The sequence below is a fragment of the Impatiens glandulifera genome, chromosome 1 (genome assembly GCF_907164915.1).
Source record: "Impatiens glandulifera chromosome 1, dImpGla2.1, whole genome shotgun sequence".
Classification (NCBI taxonomy): Eukaryota; Viridiplantae; Streptophyta; class Magnoliopsida; order Ericales; family Balsaminaceae; genus Impatiens; species Impatiens glandulifera.
Window position 1 is genome coordinate 101,806,758 of NC_061862.1, and position 24,081 is coordinate 101,830,838.

At 32.7% G+C, this 24,081-nt stretch overlaps 4 protein-coding genes across 4 annotated transcripts; 2 read left to right on the forward strand and 2 right to left on the reverse strand.

Annotated features, from left to right (window-relative positions):
• Positions 1-5,438: 5,438 nt before the first annotated feature.
• On the reverse strand, positions 5,439-6,293 carry LOC124938693 (keratin, type I cytoskeletal 10-like). The gene is made up of 3 exons (XM_047479188.1): positions 6,057-6,293; positions 5,786-5,906; positions 5,439-5,692 (listed from the first exon to the last, which is right to left on the reverse strand). The coding sequence occupies exons 1-3, from the start codon at positions 6,291-6,293 to the stop codon at positions 5,439-5,441; spliced, it is 612 nt and encodes a 203-aa protein (XP_047335144.1).
• Positions 6,294-9,930: 3,637 nt separating this feature from the next.
• On the forward strand, positions 9,931-14,557 carry LOC124938712 (ankyrin repeat and zinc finger domain-containing protein 1-like). Its single transcript, XM_047479210.1, has 8 exons — positions 9,931-10,263; positions 10,496-10,896; positions 11,397-11,514; positions 11,896-12,501; positions 13,502-13,611; positions 13,659-13,701; positions 14,029-14,097; positions 14,269-14,557. The coding sequence occupies exons 1-8, from the start codon at positions 9,949-9,951 to the stop codon at positions 14,413-14,415; spliced, it is 1,809 nt and encodes a 602-aa protein (XP_047335166.1). The 5' UTR covers positions 9,931-9,948; the 3' UTR covers positions 14,416-14,557.
• A 3,048-nt stretch (positions 14,558-17,605) lies between these two features.
• On the forward strand, positions 17,606-20,094 carry LOC124919435 (putative pentatricopeptide repeat-containing protein At3g18840). Its single transcript, XM_047459670.1, has one exon. The coding sequence runs from the start codon at positions 17,818-17,820 to the stop codon at positions 19,840-19,842; it is 2,025 nt and encodes a 674-aa protein (XP_047315626.1). The 5' UTR covers positions 17,606-17,817; the 3' UTR covers positions 19,843-20,094.
• Positions 20,095-22,576: 2,482 nt separating this feature from the next.
• On the reverse strand, positions 22,577-23,858 carry LOC124919436 (xyloglucan endotransglucosylase/hydrolase 2-like). The gene is made up of 3 exons (XM_047459671.1): positions 23,608-23,858; positions 23,303-23,496; positions 22,577-23,095 (listed from the first exon to the last, which is right to left on the reverse strand). The coding sequence occupies exons 1-3, from the start codon at positions 23,851-23,853 to the stop codon at positions 22,699-22,701; spliced, it is 837 nt and encodes a 278-aa protein (XP_047315627.1). The 5' UTR covers positions 23,854-23,858; the 3' UTR covers positions 22,577-22,698.
• Between the last annotated feature and the right edge of the window lie 223 nt (positions 23,859-24,081).

Genomic DNA, 24,081 nt, shown 5'->3' on the forward strand with positions numbered 1-24,081 from the left:
ACATTGTTTTTGCCCACTCTTCAGAAGAGTCAAACATTGGTTTTAATTATATAGTTGAATTTTGTAAATAGAGCTCTGGTGCTTTTAATTTTCTTCTATGAAATGATTCCTATTATTTACTTTTAATTAAGCAGATATTATGTCCTCTATCATTAGGCATATATAATAAGTCATATTTTGCAGGATACAAACTGGCATGAAATGTATTATATTTGTGAATAGAATTGTGACAGCAAGATCTTTGAATGCATCTTGAGACGTCTTTCAATTCTATCATCTTGAAGGTGTGACTTCCTTGTAGGAGTCCACTCTGGATTAGGGAATTCGTCTCGTAAAAACATGTATGCCACTCTCGAAAAGTTCCTCTCTGGCGAGGTATATTTTGGTTATTACTGATTATTTTTTGTACTTAAATCCTCCAACTCCTTAATTAATATGATTCTTTTCCTTTCCCCTGATTTTAAAGCTAAATTTATTAATTGCCACAAAAGTGGGTAAGTGGATGAGGAAGGACTTGACATCCAAACATGCTGCCTTGTTGTGCGGTTTGATCTTCCAGAAATCATTTGTAGTTTTATACAGTCTGGAAGTCGTGCACGAATGTCTCACTCGGAATATGCAATTTTGGTGCACAGGTTTACAAAACTTTTTTACTATTACCTTGTTGAATTTGTTTATGCTCTTGGACCACATTAAGAGTTTGTTTGATTTAGTTATTTTTTGAAAAAACAAAGCAACTTTTTGGAAAGAACCTTGATCGATGAAAAGTTGATTATTTGGATTAAATGGTTAAAATATTCTTTGTATTTAATGTTTTAAAATGTTATTGAAAATAAAGTAAGGGTATTTTATTTAATGATTTGAATTATTTGATTGATAATGAGATAATCCCTTCATCAAATGAGGCCTAATTATTCTTTTTAACATATTACTGCAGAGGCAATACAAATGAGATGAACTTGGTAGATAATTTCAAGAAACAAGAAAATGAAATGAACTGGGAGATTGCATCTAGAACATCACCAATTGCAACATTTGTTGATTTTGATGAAAAAATTTACACAGTTGCTTCCACTAGTGTTACTTTGAGCTGTGGATCAAGTTTGTCATTACTTTATTGCTATTGTGCTAAGCTTCCTCGAGATGAGTATGGTTTCGTTCTCTTCAATCATTTAATGACAGTAGATTGAAGTCTTGCGAGAAGATCATTGTCATCGCCAATATTTCAAACTCCAACTGATGCTATGAACTTTTCTTTGAACGAAAATAATCTACGACTTGTTAATGATTCTTATAATAGGGACATTGTTGTTAATGATTCTAGTTATAATTTTTTTTTGAGATTTGAATTCTTGACTAAATACAAATTTTCAATTTTTATTCGAACTATTAAGATAAATTCTTTTATGTTTAATTAAATTAATAAATTTAACTAAATATATTGTTCTTTTTATTAAATGAGTTACCCTATGTGGACTGTCCTAGCACATAGGCTTGTAAGGCTTACTTAGTACCGACTCTGAGTATTACATGGGCTTTCAAAAGATGTGTTTGAGGATCATTAACTCAAGAACTTCATTTCATAAGGTTTTTTTTGTTCTCTTTTATGTTAGGACCTAAAAGTAATTGTAAAGTGTGGATGATCGGTAAAAAAATGTGAAACTATTTGATTGTCCTAGTTCTAGTTACAAAAATATTTGTTTTGATATTTGAATTCATGGCCAAATACAAATTTTCAATTTTTATTTGAACTATTATGCTAAATCATTTTATGTTTAATTAAACTAAATATATTGTTTCTTTTATTAAATTGGCCAATCTAGCTCATGAGGCTTGTAAGGCTTATTTAGTATCTGTTTTGAGTAGGGGTACCCATAATTTGGGTTTAATCAAACCCAACCCTAATCCAAATCCAAAATATTAATTTGGGTTGGGTTGAGTTTAATTTGGGTTGGGTTAGAGTTACCCAAATTACCCAAATTATATAAATTTAATTTATTTCTCTATTATTAATCCAATATAAACTAATCATCTTCCAACTTTAAGTCGAACACGTTTTTGACATGTTTAACACGTTTTCACACGTTTTAAATATTTTTAACACATTTTCATACTTATAACACATTTTTCACATGTTTAACACGTTTTCACGTTTTTGACACGTGTAACACGTTTTTGACACGTGTAACACGTTTTTGACATATTTAACACGTTTTCACACTAATAACATGTTTTTGTCACGTTTAACACATTTTTGACATGTTTAATACGTTCAACATGGTTTTGACAAGTTTAACATATTTTTCACGTTTTTGGTACGTTTAACATATTTTTGATAAGTTTAACACGGTTTTCACTTTTTGGCACGTTTAACACATTTAACACGTTTTGACATTTTAACATGTTTAACATATTTTTTATATGTTTAACACATTTGACACGTTTTTCACACGTTTAACATGTTTTTTACGTTTTTGGCATGTTTAACACGTTTTTGACATATTTTACACATTTTCACACATTAACACGTTTTTTACATTTTTGGCATGTTTAACATGTTTTTTACATGTTGAGCACGTTTAACATGTTTTTGGCTCATTTAACATATTTTTAGCACATTTAACACGTTTAACACGTTTTCATGTTTTTGGCACGTTTAACACATTTTTTGACATTTTAACACGTTTAACACGTTTTTGTAGGTAAAACATATTTTTGACATGTTTAACATAATTTTTGCACGTTAACACATTTTGATACGTTTTTGGCACGTTTAACACGTTTTTGGTATGTTTAACACATTTTTCATGTTTTTGGCACATTTAACACGTTTTTTTAAGTTTGGCACATTAAACATTTAAAAAACGTATTAAACGTGTCAAAATGTGAAAAATATATTAAACGTGTCAAAACGTGCCAAAAATATGGAAAATGTGGAAATTGTGTTAAACGTGTTAAAACGTGTTAAACGTGCCAAAAACGTGAAAAACGTGTTAAAATGTTTAAAACGTGTTAAATGTGTCAAGAATGTGAAAATTGTGAAAAACATGTTAAACGTGTCGAAAACATGAAAAACGTGTCAAAATGTGTTAAATGTGTCAAAAACGTATTAAACGTGTTAAAAACATGTTAAACATGCCAAAAACATGTTCAACGTGTCAAAAATGTGTCAAACATGCCAAAAACGTGTTAAACGTGTCAAAAACGTGTGAAAAACGTATTACACATGTCAAAAACGTGAAAAACGTGTCAAAACGTACCAAAATGTAGAAAATGTGGAAAACATGTTAAACGTGCCAAAAATGTGGAGAAAATGAAAAACGTGTCAAAATGTGTAAAACGTGCCAAAAACGTGAAAACATGTGAAAAACGTGTTAAACATGTTAAAAACGTGTTAAACATGTCAAAAATGTGAAAATGTGAAAAAATGTTAAACGTGCCAAAAACGTGAAAATGTGTCATAATCATGAAAAACATGTCAAAAACGTGTTAAAATGTGTTAAACATGATAAAAACATGAAAAACATGTTCAACGTGTCAAGAATGTGTTAAATATGCCAAAAACGTGTTAAACGTGTAAAAAACGTGTTAAACGTGTGAAAAACGTATTAAACGTGTTAAAACGTGAAAAACTTGTTTAACGCGTCAAAACGTGTCAAAAACGTGAAAAATGTGGAAAACATGTTAAACATGTCAAAAACGTATTAAACGAATAATAATGTGTTAAATAAGTCAAATACATTTTAAATGAAAAAAAAATGTGTTAAATGTGTAGCGGAAATGTTTACTTAGGTTTGAAACTTAGGATCAAGAATGAGAAGATGACAGAAAGAAAACAACACAGCAGTTTGTTTATGGATGTTCGGAGCAAACTCTCCTACGTCACCCCTTCTTCCAACCACCAGAAGGATTCACTATAATATGCTTTGAATCAAATACAGTTTGCACGAATAGCTCACTGTTGAACAGAACAAACTCTGTTCAACTTACAATATGATGAATATCACTCAGCTAAAATGATGCTTTGATTCTAACTCTCTCTTGATTAACACACAGTAAAATTAGGAAAGCAGCTAACAGTTTGAATATTCAACACCTTGATTTCTCAGTAATTTCAGAGATTCTTCTTAGAATGCCAGCGAGAGATCAAGATAGGTCAAGGGATTGTCCGTTGTCTTTTAGATTCTTTAAATAAGGAACGGGTACCAACGGTCAAATCTTCATAATGACACGTGGCGAGCTTCCATTGGAACGCCTCCATAGTACACATCAGACTCTAAATACAAGGATCGTGGCCGTACACAACTGGTAGTGCGTCGAATATTCTTCAAAATGTACCTGCAAAACAAGTAATGTGAAGGATATTCGCTTACGTGGCATTGGTTGATTGGTTGGAGCTGGCTGTCGTATAAATCTTCACTAGAAAGTGGAGCAGGAGTAGCGTACAGCTAGAGCACGTGGGTAGGCGGGTGTTAGCTTCAAACAACTTCTTAAGCAACGCATTAGACGTATTTCAATTAGACGACCTCGTCTAATGAAATCAGACGTTCATGTCTAATAATAGGATCCATTAGACCACCTTGTCTTAATGGGATTAGACTTCACGTCTAATTACAATCACTTCAGACTAATCTGAAGGAGTTAGACTGCACGTCTAACTTTCACCAGTTAGACTGCACGTCTAACTTTCACATTCCATTAGACTCAACGTCTAATTACGGTTCCACTTCAGACTAGTCTGAAGGAGTTAGACTGCACGTCTAACCTTCACCAGTTAGACTGCACTTCTAACTTTCACCAGTTAGACTGCACGTCTAACTTTCACTAGTTAGACTGCACGTCTAATTCAACTGGTTAGACTACACGTCTAACTCAACCAGTTAGACTGCACGTCTAACTCTTTCCATTAGACTCCACGTCTAATTACAAATCCCTTCAGACTAATCTAAAGGAGTTAGACTGCACGTCTAACTTTCACTTTTCATTAGACTGCACGTCTAACTCCACGAGTTAGACTGCACGTCTAATTACACTAGTTAGACTGCACGTCTAACACCGCTTAGTTAGACTACACGTCTAACTTCGTGCATCTAAAGCCAAATCGGTCTAATGAACCTCATTAGGACCAAGTCTAATGAAATCTGATTTTGATACACCTGCATCAAAAATAATTAGACGCATAGATTATCCATTCATCATTAAAATTCCGATAGTCAAACTATTTCAACATTTAGTCAAAATAATTTGACCCAACAATTTCCCCATTTTTAATGATGAGATTGAAACCCTTTGCATAGATAACAAATTAAATATTCATCATATAAAATTCAGAGTAGAATTTGTTCATCCAGCTTACACAACTACTTTCCAAAAACCAGAATTCAAAAACATAGTTAAAGAAGTATAGTTTAAGAGTTAACAGAGTAGGAGAGAGGAGATTATTGTTCTTCCATTTTCACTCGAGGATCGATAGGGAAACGAGTTCCTTCATAGCTCATCCCTTCACCCATCATCTCTTGACCGATTAGCAAATTGCGAAAAGGAGAAAGAGCGCGACCACCACGAGCAGCTCCATCACTCCGGCCTCCACGATTACCACCACTGCTTCGGCCTCCTTGATCACTACCAGGTCGCCCACCACGACCACCAATACTTCTTCGGCCTCCGCGATCACCACCGCTTCGACCTCCACCTCTTTTAGATGGACTTGGATTTTCATCGTTGATTGGCGCTTGCTAAGATCTGGTGTCGGTTGATACACCGTCACCTCTTCTACTAAGCTCACCTTGAATGATACGAGTCAGTTCTTTCTCAGCGCCAGCTTTCACATTCTCTTCAGCTTGAAATTTCCTTGCAATGGAGTCGGCATACTTCAGTCTTTCAGCAGCTGTTCTTCTCATGCTGCCCTGGATTTCAACAAGCTGATTCTAAAATAATTCCATTGTTTCCATAATCTCTCGTTGATTATCAAGATTGATTTGCCTTTCAAGGCTCATCATTTCCGATTGACGACTGAAGAGCTGCTTTTCAAATTTGGAGAAATTTGAATTTGAGACATGAGTCTCATATGTATTCTTCTTCAGTGTCTTATCCAACTCATTAAGGATTTTGACATGTTCAACGAAGTCTTTTCTGTCCTCTTTCTGGATCTTCAAGATCTTTTCCATATTCGATCCCAAAGTTACCACATTCTTCTGAAGAGAGGTAAGCAGAGATGTCATAGACTTTAGAAGCTTGATACCGTCAGCGGAAGATCCTTTATTGGATGAATTATCTTGTGATTCTTCTTCCATGCTCTGAATTGGGTTAAATTGGGTGTGAACCTGTAGGGATTGCTCGGTTCATCCTTCTCAGACACATTTTCATATTTATTTCGCTCTTCTTCTTCCAACTCCTCTTCTGCTCTCTGAAATCTTTCATACAGATTTCACTTACTATGAAGAGGATTGAGAATATTTTCATAGAGATTACCAGCATTAATCTCAGGAAATGGTAGAGGCTTGACAGTTCTAGCATTTTGATCTAGTTCCCCCTCAAATGAGGAACTCTCTTCGGCATCTTTGTCTTTTGAGGGTTCCCCCTCAGATCTGACAACCTCAGGCTGACTAACTTCAACCTCTTTTTCTTGAGATCCCTCTGTTCTGACAACAGGGGATTTCACTACCTCTTCTTCATTTATGTTAGGAGTTTGAACGTGCTCCTCAACAATTTCTTCCTCTTGTGTTACAAGAGCTTGGACTATCTCTTCAACAACATCTTCTTCTTGAGTTTGTTCAGGCTCTTGAATAATTTCCTCTTCTTCTAAGGACGGATTCTCTTGAATGGGTTCCTCATCTTGCTCAATAACGGGTTGAGCCAGCAGACATCTTTCTTCTGTAGAGAGATTTTCAAGTTCTATCAGAAGAGCAGCAGCTTGCTCATCTGTATCAGCATGATCAACAGAAATATCCATTGGATCGTTTTTATTTGAGAATCTACCAAAATATCTAACTCCTGAACAATTAGATCCATCAACATATCGAGTGACTACAGAAAGATAGTCAGCCATGATCTCGTCTAATCTCGGTAATCTTTTAAATACTAATGATTTTGTTGATGTTGACTCTATCAATGATCTTTTTGTTGGAAATGAAAATGATCAAGACAATGAAAATGTTAATGAGTCCATACCTTCTAATGAACCAAGACGGTCTACTCGATAGAGACGTCCTTCAGTTAGATACTCAGCAAATGAGTATGTATTTTTCACTGATGCTGAAGAATTTGAGAGTTTTCGAGAAGCTTTGGAAAGTGAAAATAAAAAGGAATGGATGAATGCCATGGAGGATGAGATGCAATCTCTTCGTGTGAATAACACTTTTGAGCTAACAAAGTTGCCTAAGGGCAAGAAGGCTTTGAAAAATCGATGGCTTTATCGATTAAAGCAGGATGAGCATACTTCACAGCCTAGATATAAGGTTCGGTTGGTTGTAAAAGGCTTATCGCAAAGAAAGGGTATTGACTTTGGTGAGATCTTTGCTCATGTGGTGAAAATGCAATTTATTATTGAACATGGGTACAAGATGAACAAGACTGACCATTGCGTTTTTGTGCGAAAATTCGTTGCTGATGATTTTATTATTCTTCTGCTATATGTAGATGATATGCTGATTGTTGGAAGAAATGTTTCTAAAATCAGTGAGTTAAAAGAAACTCTGAGTAAGTCGTTTGCCATGAAAGATTTAGGACCAGCACGTCAAATTCTTGGGATTCGGATTATCCGTGATCGGGATAACAGAAAGTTGCATTTGTCACAAGAGATGTATATTAAGAAAGTTCTTCGACGCTTCAATATGGACAAAGCTAAAGTGGTGAATATTCCTGTAGCTTCTCACTTTAAGCTTAGTCATACTGGTTGTCCTTCCACTGATGATGAGAAGTTTTTTATGAAGAACATTCCATATTCTTCAGCAGTTGGTAGCCTTATGTACGTTATGGTTTGTACTAGATCTGATATAGCGCACGTTGTTGGTGTGGTGAGTAGATATTTATCAAATCTGGGAAGACATCACTGGAAAGCCGTGAAGTAGATTATGAGATATCTCCAGGGAACGACGAATCTTCAACTAACTTTGTGATGTGAGAAGCCTGTGTTAATTGGATATATTGATTCTGATATGGCCAGAAACTTAGATAATCGAAAATCTACTTCAGGATATTTGGTGACTTTTGCCAGGGGAGCTATGGCTTGGCAATCTAAATTGCAAAAGTGTGTTGCTCTTTCTACTACTGAAGCCGAGCTTATAGCTGCAGTTGAGGCAACAAAAGAGTTATTGTGGTTGAAAAAATTCACAATGGAACTTGAGTTGAAACAAGAAAAATACGTCTTATTTTATGATAATCAAATTACAATTCATCTTGCCAATAATTCTTCATTTCATTCAAAGTCGAAACACATTGAAGTTCGTTATCACTGGATTCGTGATGCTTTGGATGAGAAGATGTTAGAACTTGAAAAGATTCATACAGATGATAATGGATCAGATATGTTGACAAAGGTGGTGTCACGAAACAAGTTCGAGTTATGTCGCTCGGTTGCTGGGTTGACATTACCCTCCAACTAGTCGGTCGGGGGAGTTTGTTGGGTTTTGTCCTCCTAGTTGGAGAGACCCAACTTGTTGTGGGCTTTATTTAGGCCCAAGATATATAATGTGAGAAACATTACTTTTCCACTTTAGGTTAATAGGGTTTGGAGAACAACAAGAGAGAGACCAGAGCAAAAACATATTCAAGGGTTTGAGGTAGCAGCTGGAGAAGATTTTCGTTTGCCGGAGTTTGCACCGTTTGATCAACTTCAAACGTTAACTGCTTATTAGTTATTTTTGGGGCTACGTTCTAAACGGTGAAGATCTATTTTCTGGTTGCAGAATTGATAAGGCTGGTTGACCTTACTCTTTCTGCTTTTTGTTGTTATTTGTCAAGATTGTCGTGTAATCTTTTTGCAATTGATTAGTGACTCTAGTTTATATCTAGAGAGAACCCATGTTTGTAACCTTGTTGATGATAGTGGATTGTTAAGTGGCCTAACTGGTCCCCTGATTTTTACTCTCAATTTTATGAGAGATTTTCCACGCTAAATCTTGTCTTGAATTGTCGTTTTGATTTCATTCTATTTTGCTCATCTCTTATACTCAGTTAATTGGGAAAACGTTCTGTTTTGAAGAATACATTTACCCATCAGTTTGTTGTCACTTTTTTTAAAAAAAAAAAATCATTAATGTTAGTGCGTAATTAGAATTCTCGAATACTTATTTTTCTCAAATACTTATTTTTCTCAATATTCTAATAATGGTTATTGCACAAATTTCTCTCAGAATTCTTTTTTACCCTTCTAATAATTCCTAATGTATTTATACATTCAGATGTCATTTCTCTACGTTCAATTTATATGTCATATCTTTTTCATAGTGATTTTTGGTGGGGTTGAAATGACCGGAAAAATAAAAAAGTGTGGAAAAAAAATCATAAATTTTATTTATTGAGCTAATCAGATTCCTCTCCTCTAAGGCCTTATTTGAGGAAGTCGTTTTTTTGATTTTGTTTGGTTTTATCTAAAAAAACCCTTGTTTGATAAAAAATATGAAAAAACTGGTTTTTAAAATTAAAGACTAATTTGCCCTTTGACTTTAGAAGATATGGTGTAGGTGAGAGAATGATGGTTTAGAGAGAAGATAAAATTAGAGGGTAGTTTTTGTATTTAAATGATAAAATTATTTGATTTGATGATTAATAAGATAATTGAGTTTTGGGTCAAAAACCCCTTCATCAAACCAGGCCTAAAGTATATCTTAAAATATTTTTGACAATTATTTATTTATTTTTATCTTATTTAACACTTCTTAAAAAAAAATTATATTATTTTTTTTATACATTTTATTAAATAATGGAACCAGTAGATATTTTACAAGAATGACCGATCCCGCCATTTTCGCCGCCGCCGCCGCTGATGGCGGTAAGGAGCTCAATGAACTACGGAAAAGAGGACCTGAATCGAGGCGACGACATTCTCTCTTCAGCCTCCCTCAGGATTTCTTCGATTTGTGCCGCCTCCTTCACTCCGGTACAACGGTGCCTGTTCTAGACGACGGAGTTCTCAATGGTGAGCGTGGAATCGATACTATCAACTCTCCGATTAACAGATGGTCTTGCAATACTTGCAAAGAAGACTTCGAATCTCTTCATGATCAACGCTCTCATTTCAAGTCCGATATTCATCGATTCAATGTAAACAAACAATACTTGCTACATATATTTTGAATGCCTTAGTTGAGTCTCGTTGATGTACAATTGTTGCATTAAGCTGCTGTTTTTTGTGATATGAAGTGTCATTTTGCAAAATAAATAACCTTCATATGATTGTTTCATGCAAAAGAATGAACACTTTTGTTTGTTTAGAAGATTGGCTGAAAATATGGTGTATTTCTCGCTAATGGATTTATCGGTTTGTGCATATTAGGTAAAGTTAAGCATATCTGGAAAGGATATTGTGAAGGAGGAAGAATTTGAAAGGCTAAGATCTGATTCTTTATTGAATGACTTTGATATATCAAATATATCAGGTTCTGATGATGAACGAGACTACGCGAGTGGTACTGGATTATGCATTGGAGTTAAAAAGAAGCTCTTTATACGTGTTAGGACGGGGGAAATATTTTCAATTTGGAAATGTTTGGTCATGAATGAAGATGAGGATTTCTCACTTGTTAGTGAGAAAGATGTGATTGAAAGATTGAAGTTTTTGGTTTGTGAACCGAGAAACAATACGTGTTTGAGGATTGTGTTGCTTGCAAGTGGTGGACACTTTTCCGGATGCGTGTTTGATGCAAACTTGGTTGTCGCACATAAAACATTTCACAGGTCAGCCCCTTCTTATCACCTTATTCTTTGTCATGTTTTTATGTTGGAAAATATTATTGATCACATCATTAATTAAAGTGGTTGCATAAGCATGAAATTAAAAACTTATCTAGATGAAACACGAATTGGCCGAGACTTGCAAAGAACTGTACTCGAGAGTGATTTTGCCTCCTTGTGTAAATTACTCGTTGCAATCTTAAATGTTGGTCACCTCCACAATTCAGCAGTTCATCTAGTTAGTACTGCACTTGGACAACGAGTTCATAGAATGACTTGTGTTGTATAATCCCCATGAACAAGTAAATGAAAAACCATTTTGTGAAGTATTAAAAGTGAGAGAAATGAGTGAAAGTATGTGAGAAAGTTCGGTATGTGTTATTGTTGTCTCAATAAATGACTAACATCCTTTGTATATATCCTTTGTCTCAATTTTTTACTCTTGTGCAATAAAAGCTGTGCAGTGTGCATTAAGTTCTGTGAAACTTGTTTCTTTTCTGCAGGTATGTTATCAGAGCCAAAGCTGGGGGAAAACAGTCTTCAAAAGATGCAAGTGGCAAAGCTGCTGCTCATTCTGCTGGAGCTTCACTTCGGCGATACAATGAACTTGCTTTAAGAAAGGTATATAGCTCAGTTAAGCTTCATCTGGCTTGCATTACTTAAAACTAAAGAAAAGAGTAGCACCCAGTTCAACATCTCCTTATATTTCTTTTTGAAGCCATTAATTGAACTTTTCCTTTTCGGTGTTGAAACAAAATAATTAATTTAGAAAGGAGGAATCTGCACCGTGTGGGATATTTTTTTTATGTATTTAATGGGATCCTAAGAGTTCTGTCAAGGTGAAATGAGTCCTGCGGATGCCAGTAAGAACAAAGTTTAAAGAACACTCGCTCAATAAAAGAAATCTAAAAAAACCGTCCAAAATCCCTTCACACAATCTCTTAATTGATTGTTAACTAGTGCTGCAAAGTACATCTAACCATAGTTTTCATATTTTTGCAGGAAATCCAAGAAGTTCTTGCTGAATGGAACCCATACTTTCTTATTTCCTGTTGCATTTTCATCTACGCTCCTTCAGACAACCGCCAATTACTTTTCAACGACGAAAAACCTTATTTCACCTGTGATCAACGCATCATTCGTAAGATTCCTCTGACTGTTCGACGGCCTACCTTCAAGGAAGCACAAAGAATATATGGCTTGCTAACACAAATTAACCACGAAATAGTGGAGGAAAGTTTCGCAATCAATAAGTCTGGCTCATCTTCAAAGGTAAATGAGAAAAACGATTCCTGTCCCGTTCCAATTCCACATCCACATCCTGTTGTTGAAAATAAATCCAAACCTGTTAGTAATTCAATAACAGCATTGCACGAAGCAGCAAAATGTGGAAATGTTCAGAAAGTCTTGGAACTACTCGAACAGGGGATTGATCCGTGTATTAAAGATGAAAGAGGCTGGACAGCTTATATGCTTGCGTCTGTAAAGGAAGTAAGAAATGTGTTTAGACGATTCATGTCTTTAAACCCTGAGAAGTGGGATTGGCATGCTGCTAAGGTGCCTAGTGCATTGACAATGGAAATGGAGGAATCTCAAGCTGCTAAGCAGGTGCCCATGTCTCTGCCATACTCATCTTATTTTGGAAGTCTAGTACTCGTCATGAACTATTGAAGTGAGTTGAGCCTATTTGAAAACTAGTATTTTGTCACAATGAAATCGCCAAAGTTAAATTGAAAGCATTTTTTTTTTTTGTTTTTCTTCCTCTTCGCTTGTATGATGTGCGGTTAATTGGGAAAAAAAAATCTAGGCTATGATCTCAAAACTAGTATTTTTGGAATTATTTAAGTTAAATTACTAAAATGTTTTTTTGTATTTAAAATTTTATAAAATATTATAAAGTGCGAGTATTTTAATTGATTAATTAAGTGATAGGATGGTTGAAAAAATAATTGAGATGAAAGTGTCTTTTTGAAGTAACCCAAGATCAAACATGTATAGACTTTTTTTGGATCATGATTGAGATTATAGTGTGATTTTATTGTTTCATTTGATATAAAAACTAGTTTTTAATCATGACCCAAATTATAATGTATTTTTTTGCTTTATTTGGTATGGATATATTTTTTCGATCATAGGATTCATTCTTACATATTAATGTGATTTTTTGCAAACATAACAAATGTATACTTTTCACATCATGATCAATATGAAGGAAAGTGGGAACAAAACAGCCTCTTTGTTTATCCTGCTCTGTTGTATGACTTGGGTTCATTTGGAAAGAGTTAGATTTCTCATTCAGATGGGATAACATTTGAGAAAATGATGCTTTTGAACTTAGTATATAACAGAGTAAAAAGTTTATCTCATAGTTTCATGCTCTATTTTAGGTAAATCAAATGTTCTATAAAAAGTTTGTAACATGAAAATGGGCAAAAGACACAAATACAGATAATTTTTTTATATTTAAAAAGTTACATGCTCTAAAATGAATAATGGTATTTTGATATTTGTAAATGGTTTTCTGCTCAAGGATTACAAGCACAAATCTAGAAATGTTTTCTGATATTTGATAATGGTGATTTTTTTTTGTTTTCTGTTGATTATTCAGGCAATGAAAGATGGCAAGAGGAAAGCAAGAGAAAAAGAGTTGAAGAAGTTAAGAAAAGCAAGAGAGAAGAAAACTCAGGTTCTTTTTATCTACATTTTTGGAATTCCTTTGTGTGCTTGAAATCATTCCCATTTTCTTGGCCTCCCAATTGAAAAAGCAACAAAGAAATTGGCCTATTTGGAAACAATTTCTGGAGTTGGGTATGAGTTGTACGAGAAAATGTCAATAAATTTCTTGTATTCATCAATCTGTTGATGTTTTCAGACTAGATCCAACTCTGTAAAATGTTTTCAAATGACCATTTTCGTGTCTTCCATATGTGAAATATTTATGTTTTCAATTTTAAGGCCTTGTTCGATGAAACTCCACGTGTCTCATCATTAATTCCATAATCAATCACGATAATTCAAATCATAATAAAATACTAAAATATCCTTCACATTCTATATCATTTAAACCAAAATATAGCATATATAAGTGTTGTATAGCAGCATCTTTATTTACTATCTGTTCCTGTTTCTAAACAGGCTGAGGCTACTCAATCTGGCAATGCAGTATCATCTCAATCCAGCAATGAATCTCGGTTATCAAAAGAGGTTCAACTGCCATTATATCTCATTTCTCTTTTTCACCATTGTCATATTGCCTGCAAAATCTTGTTGAAAATGTAGTGTTTGGCTTAATCGTCAAATCAATGCAGAATTCAAGTCTTTCATTTCATTCATCCGGTCCTGAATCCTGATATATTTACCTATAATTTTATTTAGGAGGATTTAGAGAGGACACAGGCAGCTAATAGGGAGGAAGGAGCTGCTGCTGATGAGCGAAGAATGATGACAGCCGCAGCATCCGCCTTAGTTCTGACGCTGGTTGTGGGAATTATTCGTAGAGCAGTTTGCAGCAAAATGGTTTAAGCACTATTTTGTAAATGGGTTTGGGTTTAGATTGTTTTATTTATTTGAACTAAGTTGAGGTGAAAAGTCATGATTAAAGGTGATCGATGATTGAGTTCGGTTGAGTTTGTAGATAAATTTAAATCTAGGCCATTACGGCTGTTCTGCTAAATTAAGACTAACGGTTTTACTTGGTCAAACCGATAATTGACCGAGATAGTATCCTGTCCCGAATACTAATAAAAATAAATATATTGATTTACTTTTTATATAAAAAATAATTTTTTCATTATAATAATACGAAAAATAATTTTATGATAAAAAAATATAATTTATTTTAGAGAATCATATAATTGGTGTTCCACTAGGAATTTTTTGTAATCAAATTAGAAATTAGAGTAAATATGCCTAGCTCGACTCGATTATTTATTTACGAGCTGACTCGAAAAACTTAAACTAAAATTAAATTTTTAAATATTTGGAAAGAAAAAATATTTATTTTAAATTTTAATTTTTAATATTAAAATAAATAAAAATATAAATTATTTATTATCAAGCTCGATAAACTATCGAACAAATATTATATGAGTTCGAGCTCAATTCGAATATTAAACGAGTCGGTTTGAGCTCGACTCGAATTTTGTCAAAGTCGAACTCAAATCAAACATTGACCGAGCGACTCACGAGTAACTTTCCTCATTTATAACTCTAGATAAGTCTACTCTTTATCCCGATTAGGCTGATTTCTCTAATTTGATCTTATATTGGGCGGATTGAATATTTTAACACTTATATTAAATAAGATGTTTAATTTTCATTATTTTAACACTTATATTAGATAAGATAGTTTGAATTGGGAAATTTGACTACATGACCCTAAAAAGTCCTTTAAATGCGCTGGTTTAATTGCGTAAATGACCATTTTAAAATATTTTGACGAAATTATCATCGTCGCGTAATGCGAAGGACATGATCGTATCGCAAATGAAAAACCTGTGAAAAATTCAGCATGATTGTTTCTTTCGCGTTACGCGACGGGGTAATTTCACAGACTTTTTCTTCGCGTGACGATTCTGCCCCTCGCGTTATACGACGGGATAGTTTCGTCAAAATATTTTAAAGCGTTTATTTGCGTAATTAAATTTATGCACTTTTAAACCGTGCATACCTTTTTAAAGTCATTTTGTGAAACTAGCATTTAGCCCGTGCATTTGCACGAGTAATAATATAAAAAATCGTGAAAAAATTACGGATAACATTTTTAATTTTATTTTTAACCGTTTTAAATTTATGGGCGGGTCAACACATAATCCGACCCAAGTATCCATTTACTCAACATTATTATATATTAGTTAGTTAAAAAGTTGAACTTATATTAATGTTAAAACGTCCCGCGTTTATCAAATTTAGTGTTGAATTTAAAATATAAAGTCTTTGTAGCCTAGTTGGTTAAAGAGTTATACTTGTTTTGTTAAGTTGCAAGTTCGAAACATACCTCTAGCATTTTTAATTTTATTTTTAACCGTTTTAAATTTAAAAACGGGTAAACCCACAATCCGACCCAAGTATCCAAATTAACCACAGCTCTCGACCCGGCAATCCGGACACTTTAAAAATTAAGCATCATTATATATATATAGATTAGTTAGTTAAAAAGTTGAACTTATATTAATGTTAAAACGTCCCGCGTTTATCAAATTTGGTGTTGAATTTAAAATATAAAGTCTTTGTAGCTTAGTTGGTTAAATAAAGAGTTGTACTTGTTTTGTTAGGTTGCAAGTTCGAAACATACCTCTAGCATTTTTAATTTTATTTTTAACCGTTTTAAATTTAAAAACGGGTAAACTCAAAATCCGACCCAAGTATCCAAATTAACCACAGCTCTCGACCCGGCAATCCGGACACTTTAAAAATTAAGCATCATTATATATATATAGATTAGTTAGTTAAAAAATAAACTTATATTAATGTTAAAACGTCCCGCGTTTATCAAATTTGGTGTTGAATTTAAAATATAAAGTCTTTGTAGCCTAGTTGGTTAAAGAGTTGTACTTGTTTTGTTATGTTGCAAGTTCGAAACATACCTCTAGCATTTTTAATTTTATTTTTAACCGTTTTAAATTTAAAAACGGGTAAACCCACAATCCGACCCAAGTATCCAAATTAACCACAGCTCTCGACCCGGCAATCCGGACACTTTAAAAATTAAGCATCATTATATATATATATATATATATATATATATATATATATATATATATATATATATATATATATATATATATATATATATATAGATATATATATATATATATCTATATATATATATATAGATATATAGATATATAGATATATAGATAGATATATATATATATATAGATATATAGATAGATATATATATATATATATAGATATATATATATATATATATATATAGATATATAGATATATAGATAGATATATATATATATATAGATATATAGATATATAGATATATATATATAGATATATAGATATATAGATATATATCTATATATCTATATATATATATATATATATATATATATATAGATATATAGATATATAGATATATAGATAGATATATAGATATATAGATAGATATATATATATATATAGATATATAGATAGATATATATATATATATATCTATCTATATATAGATATATATATATATATATATATATATATATAAATATATAGATATATAGATATATAGATATATATATAGATATATATATAGATATATAGATATATAGATATATAGATATATATAGATATATATAGATATATATATATATATATATATATATATATATATATAGATATATAGATATATATATATAGATATATAGATATATATATAGATATATATATAGATATATAGATATATAGATATATAGATATATATATAGATATATATATATAGATATAGATATATATATAGATATAGATATATATATATATCTATATATATATATATATATATATATATATATATATATATATATATATATATATATATATATATATATATATATATATATATATATATATATATATATATATATATATATATATATATATATATATATATAGATTTCCTTTAAAAACCTTTTAAGCAAGAATTTGAGTTTGAAAACTCATAAATTTTAATACGGTATTTAATGATAACAGGAGGTATGTCCAGCTGAAGAAGACGATAGAATTCGATCGTCTGGGCACGAAGAACAAATAAAATATATTATGCATTTTCCAGTTCCTCAAGTCATAAAGCTTTAACAGACGTTTCTGCGTGACTAGGGCAAACCAGAAGAAACTTCAATCCTTAGTTCTTCAATCCTCCCCAACATCAGACATACTCTACCTGTTCATTGCGATGTCAATGATCCCCCCCGGAGTTAGATGAGATCAATAAAAGACGGGCTTAAACACCTCGGTCAATCCATCAAATCCGGTTCATCTCTTACCATTTTCTCATCCAACCAAATCATACGATTATTATCTAAACATGGCCTCATTAAAGAAGCCCACAACCTGTTCGACGAAATGCCAGAGAGAAATATTTACTCTTGGAACGCCATCATCTGGGCCAATATAGAATCTCTGAATCTAACTCGAGCAATCTCTTTGTTCGACTCTACCCCATTGAAGGACACCGTCACTTACAATTCAATATTGACCGGATACGTCAGAAGTGATGGGTACCAACCACACGCATTTCAAACGTTTGCGAAAATGCGAAAAGACGACAACTTGGTTTGTGTTGACGAGGTTACTCTCACAACAATGCTTAACTTAACGGCTAAACTATGTTTCTCTTCTTATGGGAAGCAACTACATTGTTGTATGATCAAAACTAACAATCATTCCAGCTGTTTTTCAGTTAGTTCGCTTATTGATATGTACTCTAAATGTGACTGTTTTAAAGAAGCTTGTCAAGTTTTCACTGACTGTTCGATGTTTGATTTAGTTTCGAAGAATGCTATGCTGGCTGCTTACTGCAGAGAAGGTGAGATGGAGATGGCTTTGAATCTTTTTCGTCGTCGAAACGATTTAAACGATGAAGTTTCTTGGAACACATTGATTTCCGGTTATGTGCAGAATGGGTATGACGAACAGGCACTTGAATTATTCGTTTGTATGGAATTCGAAGGATTCAAATCCAACGAACACACATTCGGAAGCCTCCTGACCGCACTCGCTTCCTTAAGAAGATTCAAACACGCGAAGGAAGTTCATTCTAAGGTTTTAAAGAATGGAACTATATCAAATCCATTCGTAAGCAGCGGTATCGTCGATGTTTATTGCAAATGCGGCGAAACAGGGTACGCAGAATCAGTTCTCGCTCGAATCGCATCGGAAAAGTCATTCGCCACTACTTCGATGATAGTCGGTTATTCCTCTAAAGGAAACATGTCAGAAGCCAGAAGGCTTTTCGATTCATCTTCCGACAAAAACATCGTTATGTGGACAGCCATGTTTTCGGGTTATGCGAAATCCCATAATCCCGAAGCTGTTTTCAATCTTCTTAACGATTACAATTCAATTCCAGATGTTCTAATCCTTACCAGTGTTCTCACCGCCTGTTCAATGCAAGCTGCTATAGATCTCGGTAAGCAAGTTCACGCTTACATACTACGAATAGGATTCGAAAACGACGATAATTATCGTAAATTGATCAGCACTATGATCGATATGTACTCAAAATCGGGTAACTTCCCTTACGCTAAACGAATCTTCGAAAAAATTTATAGTCGAGATACAATCCTATACAACGTGATGATAGCCGCTCACGCTCATCATGGATATGAAAGCGAATCTATCAGTCTTTTCGAGGAAATGTTGGAAAGGGGATTAAAACCAGATAAAGCGACGTTTATATCGCTTCTTTCTGCATGTCGTCATCACGGATTAGTCGAAATTGGCGAGAAATATTTCATTTCGATGGAGAAAGAGTTTGGATTGTCGCGTGACGCGGATCATTATGCTTGTATGATTGATTTATACGGGAGAGCGAATCAATTAGAGAAGACGGTTACCCTTATGAAGAGTTTTTATGGGAAAGTTGATAATGTTATGTTGGGAACGTTTCTAAATGCTTGTAAGATGAATAAGAACATTGAACTTGCGAGAGAAGTTGAGAATGAGTTAACGAGAGTTGAAGGAGGATTAGGGAAAAGGTATGTGCAGTTGGCGAATGTTTATGCCGCGGAAGGGAAATGGGATGAAATGGAGAGGATAAGGAATGTGATTAGGGCGAAGGAGGTTAAAAAAATCGCGGGTTGTAGCTGGATTTACGTAGATGGAAAATGTCACGTTTTTACTGTTGGTGACATTTTTCATCCCGAAAGGGAGGTTATATTTACCGTGTTGGAATTCTTGTTCTCAGATTTAAGCATGGTAAAAACAGAATTTCTTAACTGCTAGTCATGTTTTCAAGTGAGTTAGTACTTCATTTGTATTGTCTTGCTGTCTTTAGTTATTTGGATTTGAAACTTGCACAAAGGAATACATGGAAATGGTGTTTTTTTTCTTTCATTTTTTAAGATGCCTAGTGCATTAACAATGGAATGAAGTGGAGTAATCTCAATCTGTTAAATCAGGTATGTAGCCTATTTTATTTTGAAGTGGTGTTTTCAAATAAAGCCATTTGAGAATTCATATTGAAGAATACTCATCATTGTTTAAATATTTGTTTTGAAAGAGATTTAAAAGACTTATGATGTGGCAATGTGAGAATCATTTTACAGAATTGAATCTATAACTTCCTCAACTTAACAGACTTAACCTACTGAGTAGAAATCGAATCGGTAATATTTGATCTCTTAAACACGACTCTTACTATTAAAACTGAATGTCTCTCTTTTTCCTCCGCTCTCATTAAATATTCTTATGTTGGGCTCTTCTGGCGACCAATAATCCTGCATTTTAAGAGCATTATCATTGCATTGTAAGTTTAAGGGCTTGTTTATGATTTTTTAGGAGAGAAATCAAATTTTCTGTAAAAAGGTTTGTAACAGGAAAATGGGAAATAGATACAACTACCCATATTCTTTAATTGCTTTATATTTAAAAATATTGTAAAGAATAAAATGAATTAAAGGTATTTGGAAGTGTTTATTTTTATTTATTTATTTTTTTGGGGGCAGATTCTTGTCATTAATCTATTGTTAGTGATATATGATATAAGTGATGTCTTATATTTTCTATATTTTCATTAAAAGTTTTAGGATTGATTCCACCCAAAACACATTAAGGCCTCGTTTGATCTTTGGGTTTTTGGAATAAAACCCAGGTTTTATCCCAAAACCCAACAATCCCATCATAAATCAAATCAATCATTTTATTAATTAAAATACCCAAATTACCTTTACTTAAATATTTTATTTTATATTAATAAAAAATAATATATATATATCTTATATTATTTTATTACATTATAAAATTTATTTTCATATAAATTAAATTAATAAATTATTTTATTTAAACAAATTATATTAAATATAAATATAATTATAACCTACTATATTATCTAAAATACCATTTAAATTTTAAATAGTTTAAATAAATAATTATATTAGAAAATAAAGTGAAATATATTTAAATAAAAATATTAATTAATTTATAAATATATTTCATTTAAATTAAATTTTTCTAAATATTTTTTTTTAATATAAACTAACTTTAAACTATTATTCTAAATAAATATTCTAATAAATTTGTTTGAATTTTAATTATTATCTTATAACATTAATTTCATGTAAAATTTTTATATTAGTTATATTAAATAAAAATAAATACATAATATAAATAAGATTATAATATACTATATTATTTGATGTAATATTTAAATTATAATAGTAGTTATTTATAAAATTAGTATTTATTTAAATTTTTATCTATATATTAATAAAAGTTAATATTAATATATTTATAATTTTTTAATATTTATTTATATTTTAAAATTATTTTAATATAAATTAAATTATTTCATTTAAAAAATATTATTAATTATAAAATATATATATATATATATATATATATATATAAAGGGAGAGGAGGTGTGCGAGGGGGAGAGATGGGGTAAAATAGGAACAAAATTTAAAAACCTAGATTTTTACCTAATCTAATCAAACATTGAAGAAACCCAGACAATATCCTGATAACCCAAAGATCAAACGAGGTCTAAGTGTGGAAGGAATTTACTAGTTTTTTTTTGAAAGAATACTCTCTAATAATAATTTGAATAATTTCTTACTCCAAGTTGTTATTTGTCTATGTCCTTATTAATAAATTTTTTAAGAGAGAAAATTGGAGCTGAAGAGAAAATGCCATTGATGATGTTTTTTTTTTTTTTTTTTTTCCCAGATTCAGGATGATGTAAACTTTTTAGTTCATATCGTTTTAGTTCCATTTTAGTATTAATATAAATTTTTGTAAAATCAGATTCTAACATGTTGATATAAAGTTCTTTTGGCTTATAATAATGTGAACTAGTGATTCTTCTAACGTTCTAGTTTCGGTTCATTATCTTAGTTATCATTGTAGTGAAAGAGTTGATTATAACTTTTTGTACGAGGCCAATTGTGTCTATTATATTATCTATATTTCTTATAAAACTGGATTGGTTATGAGAAATAGTGGTGACGCTGTTAATTAATTATTCTTTGGTGGAGTCCGCATCGACAATCCTACCTCAGGAGGATGACTGATATTTAGTTGGTAGGGGATGACGAGTTGTCCATCTAGTGGACGGTCGACCTCAGGTTTCGCTTAGGCGACCGAAGGAATGATGAATTCTCAAAAGGGCCAGGAAGAGTCGAAGAGTCTCGTAAACTGTCGGTCTTCAGCCGTCTATCTCGTCTACCTCTTAGGGCACCTATCGTGTCTGGTTTGAGAGGGAATGCGCATCAATTAAGAGCTATACATATTATTAGCGAGAATGGAAGGGGTCAGTTCTTAGTGGCTTGTCCAACCTTTCCAATTTTTTTGATAGTGTGAAGAAGAGAATTTAAGAGACTTACTTAAATAAAAAATGAATATTTTCAAACAGGATATTACATTATACTAAAAAACTAAAAATAATTATTTCAACATACAAAAACATATAACTTAATCATTATTTAATGCTTTATATATATAAACCAAACAATAGGTGGAATGAAATCTCAACAAATAAATCAATACAAGGTGCAATTTAACCATTCATTCTCAACAAATAAATTAAAAAAAGAGGCAATTTAACCATTACAACCTTGCTGCAGAACAAAAAGTTATGAATCTTCATTGGCTTTTGCACTCTGTAGGAAGGCCCTGAGGGAAGCGGTTTAGATCACTACAATAATTGTACACCATATAATACCTTTGCACCCACCTTAATCGCCTCCTGCCCATTGCATTGAGCTCCTGAGCTCCAAAGTCCAAATCAGAGAGTGCGTTTGTGGAGACAGATGAACACGACGAAGAGGATGACGAAGAAGGGAGACATGCATTGAAGTTACAATAGAGCGCAGTAAAGGGAGCGTGAGTCCAGTTCGTTTTCACACGTCCACCCTGTGTGGCCCAATCGTCTGCGTTCCAAAGGCTCGAGTAAATCCTCATGGGTTGGCTTGTCGGGTATGGAACTCCCATTGTTTCTCTATTCTTGAACACTCTTATAGGGTAGTTGTCCACCAAGAAGCTGCAATTTTCACAAATTTCATTAAATTAAATATATATACTCTTTTTAGACTATTTTTTTGTATAGAGTGTATGCATCCTAATCTCACCCAGTACTTCAATTAAATCAATTAATTTTGTTTTTCAAAACCACTTTAAATTTATAAATATATATGATATGAGAGAAAAAAAATTAGAAGATGTTGTTGGGATAGAAGATGTCACGTACATGATGTTTTGGAGATTCCAATGGATGGAATAGGTATGAAAATTCTTGGTAGGGTCAAACCAAAGGTGAAATTGTTGTTCTCTATTGCCTTTGCCTTGGCTGAACACATTGGTATGAACTGTATAAGGTTGTCCACTCACATTCCCCAAGAACTCAAAATCAATCTCATCATGCTTTGGTCCTTCCGATGTCAACTATATTATATATATATATAAAGATAAATCATGATCATACATACACCCACATAATAAGAGATATTAAGATTTAAGAGATATTATTATAAGAGGTAATTAAGAGAGACATACATAATAAGCGGTGACAGTTCCTGCTGAGTTGCCAGGAACAAGCTTGAGTTGCATGTCGATTCTTCCAAAAAGGTACTCTTTTTTAGAGCGGAAACCAGAGCCGGAGGTCTGGTCAAGGGAAAGAGACAGAAGCTGGGCACCGTTGCGTATTCTGGCGCGGTCTCCACCCCAAGTTATTTCAAAGTCATCCGTGAAATTGCCGGCAAAGGCAGTAACTACCATGCAAGTCAGGACAAAAGAAGTCATAAGGAAGGATGGGTTGAGAAACGATCTAATCTAAACACACGATAAAAGAAGATATAGAGATAAAGTGGTAAAGAATAATAAAGAACACAAGATATAACGAAGTTCGGCCAACAATGCCTACATCCTCGGGGAGTCGTCCATTCTATTGATTTTCCATGGAATAATGGTCCAAGTAACCCTAGGTTACAATGTCTCTATTTATAAGAGTACATCAAAAACCAAAAGACT

Coding starts and splice junctions, on each gene's coding strand:
- LOC124938693 (XM_047479188.1), bottom strand. CDS start 6,293: ATGGAAGAAGAATCACAAGATAATTCATCCAATAAAGGATCTTCCGCT. Junction 5,907..6,056: donor AGAATACATATGAGACTCAT/GTCTCAAATTCA, acceptor GTTGAAATCCAG/GGCAGCATGAGAAGAACAGC. Junction 5,693..5,785: donor ACTGACTCGTATCATTCAAG/GTGAGCTTAGTA, acceptor CATCTAAAAGAG/GTGGAGGTCGAAGCGGTGGT.
- LOC124938712 (XM_047479210.1), top strand. CDS start 9,949: ATGACCGATCCCGCCATTTTCGCCGCCGCCGCCGCTGATGGCGGTAAG. Junction 10,897..11,396: donor GCACATAAAACATTTCACAG/GTCAGCCCCTTC, acceptor TCTTTTCTGCAG/GTATGTTATCAGAGCCAAAG. Junction 13,612..13,658: donor TACATTTTTGGAATTCCTTT/GTGTGCTTGAAA, acceptor CAATTGAAAAAG/CAACAAAGAAATTGGCCTAT.
- LOC124919435 (XM_047459670.1), top strand. CDS start 17,818: ATGAGATCAATAAAAGACGGGCTTAAACACCTCGGTCAATCCATCAAA.
- LOC124919436 (XM_047459671.1), bottom strand. CDS start 23,853: ATGACTTCTTTTGTCCTGACTTGCATGGTAGTTACTGCCTTTGCCGGC. Junction 23,497..23,607: donor GAACTGTCACCGCTTATTAT/GTATGTCTCTCT, acceptor TATATAATATAG/TTGACATCGGAAGGACCAAA. Junction 23,096..23,302: donor TGGAATCTCCAAAACATCAT/GTACGTGACATC, acceptor TGAAAATTGCAG/CTTCTTGGTGGACAACTACC.